Consider the following 8,394-nt stretch of genomic DNA (forward strand, 5'->3'; position numbering starts at 1 on the left):
ACAAATTCACTATCGAACATATTTTCCCTAACAGGCCGAAGGCTAAATACTTGTTCAAATTGTTGATCTTCTTGTACTAATGAAAATTATTGACCAAGGACGCTGACTCGCTGCACCGAAGGAGCTAATCTCAAGGATTCGTTCGTGTGCCTCTTCCTTGATGAAGGAGAAGGATGGCACTTGATGTGGCGTTGCGGTAGTTTGCTCTAGCCCTTGTAGGTTAATGGCATGCTTGCCGTTATTTTGGCATTTCTGCCAATGTAATATCTTGTTAGTGCTGATATTGTCTTGTTGATGCCGATACTTGATTGCTGATGTGGCTACTCTGTCTCGTGGCTTTATTTATAAAGTCGAATTTATGCTTTTTCTTCAAAAACATTAGGCTATATTTTAAGTTAGTAAAATGTCCTTTATTAAAAAAATTACAAGTTTCTTACCTCCAACCAAAATATTTACAGTACTTGTTACTAACAAATTAAGTTCACTCAATACTAAAGAAAAGAAAATTGTTTTCGCAAGCATGCAGCGGAGACGAGGAAGCAGTGATCTCTGGGGACAGAACAGTCCATTCTCCGGCCCCACCCAATGCCATTGCTGCCATTGCCATTTGCCACCCCCCACGGCCACCAGCTTTTAAAGCTAAACTAACTCCATTACTCCTCGCTTTGGAGTAGTCGCAAAGTGAGCCTTGTCCCGGGAACCACACACAGAACCTGAATCACGCAGATGTCTGCTTGATTGCCTCTCCCATTTACGCCCCGTGCGGCGACTGCGATCTTGGGCGCTTCCGGCCTGCCTCCCCTGGAGCGGTTCTTGCGGCCCTCCCCCAGGAAATTCGGCGGAGCGGTTGATATCCCTGGCCACAGGTAATCTCCTCCATTTCTATCCCATTTGCTCCCGTTTCTGTATGCAGCTCTTCTCTCGGAATGCGGATCTTGCATTGATGATATTGTGCGCCTCTCTCGCTTTACTAGTGTATTCAGCCTATGCTTCAAATAAAATCCAGCTTTATCATAGATTTGCCGTGCATATTCAGCTCTACACGCAGTTCATATTCTCGCCATTCTCTTGAATTTACAGAGTATTTTTTGTCTCCACATCTTATTTTTTTTGGTACAGCAAAAGCAACGGTTTGCACAAGGGCGACTGTTCAGCAGTTTCTTTATTTATTCTCTGATTGACTGCCTTCATGTGCAAATTCCTTAAAAAAGTCCAACTTTGGTTTTATTTTTCCGCTGCCATTCATGTGGGTTTCTCCACTGCAACCTGATAAGATTCCGGCCTCACTAGTGCTTGTTCCCATGGTCTCCCTACACCCCATCCCTCCTTGCCTCAACAATTATTCCCACTGTCCCCTCACCCCAAGGTGCTGCCCCGTGCTTTGCAGGTGCCGTTTGTGTGGTGTGATCCAGCTTTGGAGGAGTTCTTGGATTCCTGGCATTGTGCTTTCTTGGACCCAGAGCTAGCTTGGCAAGATTTGTTGATATAGTTTGCCAATCTAGAGAGAGTGTGTGTGAGAGAGAGAGATCCTACTGAATTGGTTTCTTGGCCTTGGCAATGCCATGGAGAAAGAGGAACACCAAGACCTAGATCTTCAGAGTTAATCATTGCTTTATAGTTTAGGGATCTTGTCACTTGGTGCTTCTTGGTTCTGATCTGTGCTGATTGGATTGGAGACAAGGAGAAAACAGTGAGGGGATTCAGGTTATTCTCAGTGTGTGAAGATGAAGTATATGAAGCTTGGAGCAAAGCCAGATGTCTTTCAGACAGAGGGGAATATCAGGTGAACTAATGCATACCGTTTGACTTGTCAATCTTGCTTAATTTTTTCTATTGATTTGATCACTTGTGGTCTAGCTTCTGTTTTCAGTCTATAATCCATAAGTTGTAGTTGATCCATTTGTGTACGTAAAAGTGGCTGCACGCTCATATTCCAGATTAAACTTTACTGCCATCCTTCGTTCTCCCTATTTGTCCAAAGTTAGCAGGGATCTACTTCTCTTATTTGTGTAGATGAGTTAATTTGAGATAGCCCTGTTTTCTATTATTATTAAATACAAACATAACAGGTACATGTTCTAAAAAAGAATATGGTCCAAAACAAAAATTACAGACCTTGGGGTAAAAGATACCAAAAACTAATATCTAATTAAAGGTTTTAACGCGACAGAAACCAACTTAACTTGATGATGTTTCTCTGTAATCTATGTTGAGTTGCGATTGTTACTTTGTTAGTGAACTTCAAAATCGTCTACTGCAAGATAGCAACTCTTGAAGTTTATCTTACAAACATTCTGAGTACTTAGCTGCAAACTGAAATTAGAAGTATGATATGGGTTTTGTTAGGGAAATTCTTGTACTACACATGTCAATAAAGTTTGAATGCTTGATCTTATTAAAGCTATACTAACCATATTATTTTCGTAGTTTGTAGCAACGGTATATCAAGTAACTAGGTCTACTCTAAATTCCAAAACATTTGCAGTGAAGTGTGTACTGTTATTATTGTTCATTTGACAATGATTGGCACCAAAAAGTTATGTGTGAAAAGGAGTGCTGTTTGTGTTAAGCAGTGGGTTTTCATGATCACGCTCAAAAGGCTCTCAATACAATTGATCTCCTTTATAGATACATCTTCTCTGATTGTTTGCCAGTGGCATGCATCTCTTCTTAAGTTTTCCATATACTTCAGATTCGTAGCATGTGCCGATTTCCTCATACATATTTTTTCTAGCATGTTCAGTGTTCATGGGTTGGTGGTGGTGTGGTCCATTTTGAAAATGAAGTTCCATTTGTTGTCAGATCATTTTCCTTGGACCACTTAGTAGTCTGATTAGTTATACCTTTCATATACACATGGCTACCTTTCATGAATTTGCTTTCTTCACTTTATATCTTTGCCCTTGGTACTTTATGTAGGCTATCACTCTGTCATTCCTTTTCTTACTCTTAGCCAGTTCAGCGGGTGGATGAGTTTGTTATGTCATTTCATGTTATAGTTCAGATTCTAGGGATCTTTGCTTTATGTCTCATTCTTTTTTCCGCAAGACTTTTTTTTCCTCCGCCGTGTGTGATCATTTTTACTCGCAATTATTGCGGTCCCAGTTCTCTGAACCAACATGGTCCTAAGACAACCTATGAATTAGTTTATCATTCATTCTCATTATTATTAACTCCATTACTATTTGTGATGTGGATTTGCACGAGACTTCATTGTGCAACATATCTATTTGTCTTAAAAGTTACTGGATACTCAATTTGACAAATAATCGACACATTTCAGTATCAGAAAATCTTCAAGATGCTCATGCCTTGAAAATATACTGATGATGTTTGCCTATGATGATGTCAAAGGTGTCACTAAAAATATGCATGCAAACACTTTAAATACTGAGCATTTTTATTCTATTTTTATCTCCAAAATTGTAATCATTTTGCAGCCTTTCGTGTTGTATGATGTACACTTCTATGTCATGTCATGTCTCAGTTTGCACTAGATTTATATGATGGTAATGTTGGAATGTCTTTTGTAGGTTTGTGGCAACTGAACTAGCGACAGATATTGTTATCACTGTAGGAGATGTCAAGTTTTATCTTCACAAGGTACAACTTCACTTTTCTTTTTGATCATGTGTTCAAATGTCCCTTCACCCTATTTTTGCTTCAAATCTGCATTTTCAAGTCCTTTTAATCATACATTTTTATATGTCAATTAGAAGAGATAGAGTATATATGATATCATTTTTATACCGTTTTATAAACCCTTACATCGATTGAAGTTAAAGCTTTTGGCATAAGTTTTTTTTACATATAATCCAGTAGAGTTGGTGACAACTGATCCATATCCATTGCAATGGTTAAAGAGTAGTACTGACATTCTTGTTCAAATTGTGTGCAGTTTCCACTTTTGTCCAAGAGTTCCCGGTTGCAAACATTGGTTGCTTCCACAGACGAGGAAGGCAACGATGAAGTAGACATTTCTGACATCCCTGGTGGACCTTCATCATTTGAAATCTGTGCAAAGTTCTGCTATGGTATGACCGTCACGCTGAACGCGTACAACGTCCTCGCGGCCCGCTGCGCGGCTGAGTTTCTCGAAATGTTCGAGACGATCGACAAAGGGAACCTCATCTACAAGATTGATGTGTTCCTCTCCTCAAGCATATTCCGCACCTGGAAGGACTCGATCATCGTGTTGCAGACAACAAAGTCACTCCTTCCCTGGTCAGAGAACCTGAAGGTGATCAACCACTGCGTGGATTCCATCGCGGCCAAGGCTTCCATCGACCCATCGGAGGTCGACTGGTCATACACATACAACCGGAAGAAGCTGCCATCGGAGAGCGACCCCGACTCGCACTGGAACGGCGTGAGGAAGCAGCTGACGGTGCCCAGAGACTGGTGGGTGGAGGACATCTGCGACCTCGAGATGAGCTTGTACAAGAAGGTGATCCTGGCCATCAAGGCCAAGGGCAGAACTGCCGGCGCGGTGGTCGGAGAAGCGCTGCGAGCCTACGCGTACCGGAGGCTGTTCAGCACCTTGGACAGTGCTGCAAGCAATGGGCTTGACTGCACACGGCACCGTGCAGCCCTTGACACCATCATTTCTCTGCTGCCACCTGAAAGGGGCTCGGTCTCCTGTGGCTTCCTGCTGAAGTTGGTGAGAGCGGCGTGCTTACTGGGGTCAGACGAGGCCTTGCGGGGCGACCTGATCAAGAGGATCGGCTCGCAGCTGGACAGAGCTTCAGTCTCTGATCTTCTCATACCCGCGAGCTCCGACGAGAACGCTCTGTACAATGTTGACCTTGTGTCGTCGATACTGGATGAGTTCATGGTGCAGCGCAACGCCGATGAAGAAGCGTTGGAGGACGGTGAGAGCTACCCGGCCTCTTTGGTCTCCGGCGGTGAGTCGGAGCTCGCGTTGGTGAGGCTGATCGACGGGTATCTGGCCGAGATCGGCAAAGACCCCAATCTCCCTCTCCAAAAGTTCATCGCCATCGCTGAAATGGCGCCCCTCGCAGCTCGGTCGACCCACGATGGGCTGTACCGCGCCATTGACATGTATCTCAAGGTACGTAGTTCATTCTTGCATGCCATTTATCAAAAAAAAAAAACACGTACTCCCTTCGTATCTAAATAATTGCAGTTGGAGAAAACTAGTAGTAGTACTTCTTGATTTTACACATTGGATCCGATCATGTTCATGTGTTTGTTTATTGGAGCTCAGTCAGAACTTTGAACTGAAATAATGTGTCATGTGCAGGAGCATCCGAGCCTATCCAAGAGCGAGAAGAAGAGGCTGTGCGGGCTCATGGACTGCAAGAAGCTGACCGCGGAGGCGAGCTCCCACGCGGTGCAGAACGAGCGCCTCCCTCTGCGCTTGGTCGTGCAGGTCCTCTTCTTCGAGCAGCTCCGAGCATCGGCGGCGGCCGACGCGGCAGCGTCTGATCAGCACCCGTCCTCGGCCCTGCGCTCCCTCCTTCCCAGAGAGAACGGCAACTCGTACGGCAGCTCCAGGTCGGCCGCCACGACCGCGACGACCACCGAGGATGACCAGTGGGGTGGTGGCGGTGGCGGGGCGCCGGCGTCCGGCGACACCAGCTCCTTCCGGTCCATGAGCGGCCTGGGCAACAACAAGAGCGGAGGTGACGGCGGCAAGAACGGCGGCGGCAAGGCGGCAGCCAAGGGGCCGCTACAGATGCCGAGGAAGATGCTGAGCAAGCTGTGGTCCAGCAAGGCGAGCAGCGGGGAGAACAGCGGCGGCTCCGACACGTCGGAGAGCCCCGGTTCCGTCAACCTCGACGCTGAGACCAAGTCCACGCATTCACGGAACACCAGGCATTCCGTCTCCTAGGCTGCCTTGGCGTTCTTCCCTTTCTTCTTTCTTCCATCGGGGTGCGCGAGCCATGGAGGTCTCGATCGCTGCTGAATTTGTGTGGTTTCACCTGATAAGGATGATCATCCTGAAAGTTAGTGTATCGTTTGGTTGATTTTTGGTGTCTCTAGAAATAAAATCTGGTTTTGGGTTGCACTGGATCCAAAATGGTAGCTCTGTGTTTCTAACATCACTTTCGCGGTACTGTGGTTGGAATTTTGGCTATCTTAGAGCAACTCTGACGCGTCGACCGGACAAAAAAAATCGGTCCAACGCATTGACCCAAACGGATGTGCGTTTGCTTTCATCCGTCTACCGATCCAATCCCGGCTCATTTTTTGCTTTCATCCTTCTGTCGATCCAATTCCGGCTCATTTTTTTAGCTTGATTTGTGTCAAGACGAACGCGCGCGGCATGCTTCTACTCGTTCCTTGACCCGTTAGTCGATGACACATTGGCCATCCTCTCCCACCCCATATCGACAGCAAACCCCTGCTCGCCTCCGCCGCGTCGTTGTCGCCGTCCATTTACCGGTGCCGACACACCTTTTCCAACGTCACCACCTCGCCGTCGCCATCGTCTCGCCGTCGGGACTTCTCCATGTTGGGGAACGTCGCAAGGGAAACAAAAAATTTCCTACGCGCACGAAGACCTATCATGGTGATGTCCATCTACGAGAGGGGATGAGTGATCTACGTACCCTTGTAGATCGTACAGCAGAAGCGTTAGAGAACGCGGTTGATGTAGTGGAACGTCCTCACGTCCCTCGATCCGCCCCGCGAACAATCCCGCGATGAGTCCCACGATCTAGTACCGAACGGACGGCACCTCCGCGTTCAGCACACGTACAGCTCGACGATGATCTCGGCCTTCTTGATCCAGCAAGAGAGACGGAGAGGTAGAAGAGTTCTCCGGCAGCGTGACGGCGCTCCGGAGGTTGGTGATGATCTCGTCTCAGCAGGGCTCCGCCCGAGCTCCGCAGAAACGCGATCTAGAGGAAAAACTATGGAGGTATGTGGTCGGGCTGCCGTGGCAAAAAGTTGTCTCAAATCAGCCCTAATACCTTAGTATATATAGGATGGAGGGGGAGGGAAGAGGCAGCCTCAAACCCTCAAGGGTTGGCCGAAATTGGAGGTGGAGGAGTCCTACTCCAATCCTACTTGGAGTAGGATTCCACCTTCCCACTTGGAAACTCTTTCCACCTTGTGTTTTTTCCTTCTCAAACCTTATGGGCCTTAGTGGGAACTTATTCCAGCCCACTAGGGGCTGGTTTATCTCTTCCCATAGCCCATGAGACCCCTTGGGGCGTGACACCCCTCCCGATGGTCCCCGGCACCCCTCCCGGCACTCCCGGTACATTACCGATGAGCCCGAAACTTTTCCGGTAATGCACGAAAACCTTCCGGTAACCAAATGAGGTCATCCTATATATCAATCTTCGTTTCCGGACCATTCCGGAAACCCTCGTGACGTCCGTGATCTCATCCGGGACTCCGAACAACATTCGGTAACCAACCATATAACTCAAATACGCATAAAACAACGTCGAACCTTAAGTGTGCAGACCCTGCGGGTTCGAGAACTATGTAGACATGACCCGAGAGACTCCTCGGTCAATATCCAATAGCGGGACCTGGATGCCCATATTGGATCCTACATATTCTACGAAGATCTTATCGTTTGAACCTCAGTGCCAAGGATTCATATAATCCCGTATGTCATTCCCTTTGTCCTTCGGTATGTTACTTGCCCGAGATTCGATCGTCAGTATCCGCATACCTATTTCAATCTCGTTTACCGACAAGTCTCTTTACTCGTTCCGTAATACAAGATCCCGCAACTTACACTAAGTTACATTGCTTGCAAGGCTTGTGTGTGATGTTGTATTACCGAGTGGGCCCCGAGATACCTCTCCGTCACACGGAGTGACAAATCCCAGTCTCGATCCATACTAACTCAACGAACACCTTCGGAGATACCTGTAGAGCATCTTTATAGTCACCCAGTTACGTTGCGACGTTTGATACACACAGAGCATTCCTCCGGTGTCCGTGAGTTATATGATCTCATGGTCATAGGAACAAATACTTGACACGCAGAAAACAGTAGCAACAAAATGACACGATCAACATGCTACGTCTATTAGTTTGGGTCTAGTCCATCACATGATTCTCCTAATGATGTGATCCCGTTATCAAGTGACAACACTTGCCTATGGCCAGGAAACCTTGACCATCTTTGATCAACGAGCTAGTCAACTAGAGGCTTACTAGGGACAGTGTTTTGTCTATGTATCCACACAAGTATTGTGTTTCCAATCAATACAATTATAGCATGGATAATAAACGATTATCATGAACAAAGAAATATAATAATAACTAATTTATTATTGCCTCTAGGGCATATTTCCAACAGTCTCCCACTTGCACTAGAGTCAATAATCTAGTTCACATCACCATGTGATTCCAATGAATCCAACACCCATATAGTTATGGGGTCTGATCACGTCTTGCTCGTGA

The 8,394-nt window shown here is 46.3% G+C and overlaps 1 protein-coding gene across 2 annotated transcripts; it reads left to right on the forward strand.

The window, feature by feature from the left end:
• Positions 1-644: 644 nt before the first annotated feature.
• Positions 645-6,031, forward strand: LOC123395555 (BTB/POZ domain-containing protein NPY4-like). Of its 2 annotated transcripts, none has more exons than XM_045090566.1 (5): positions 645-866; positions 1,388-1,783; positions 3,534-3,603; positions 3,899-5,071; positions 5,264-6,031. In XM_045090566.1, exons 2-5 carry the CDS (start codon positions 1,725-1,727, stop codon positions 5,852-5,854), a joined length of 1,893 nt encoding a protein of 630 aa, XP_044946501.1. In that variant the 5' UTR covers positions 645-866; positions 1,388-1,724; the 3' UTR covers positions 5,855-6,031. The 2 variants fall into 2 exon arrangements, with proteins under 2 accessions (XP_044946501.1, XP_044946502.1); XM_045090567.1 differs by lacking the exon at positions 645-866 and adding an exon at positions 932-1,304.
• The last annotated feature ends 2,363 nt before the right edge of the window (positions 6,032-8,394 follow it).

Source organism: Hordeum vulgare, chromosome 5H (genome assembly GCF_904849725.1).
Source record: "Hordeum vulgare subsp. vulgare chromosome 5H, MorexV3_pseudomolecules_assembly, whole genome shotgun sequence".
Lineage (NCBI taxonomy): Eukaryota > Viridiplantae > Streptophyta > Magnoliopsida > Poales > Poaceae > Hordeum > Hordeum vulgare.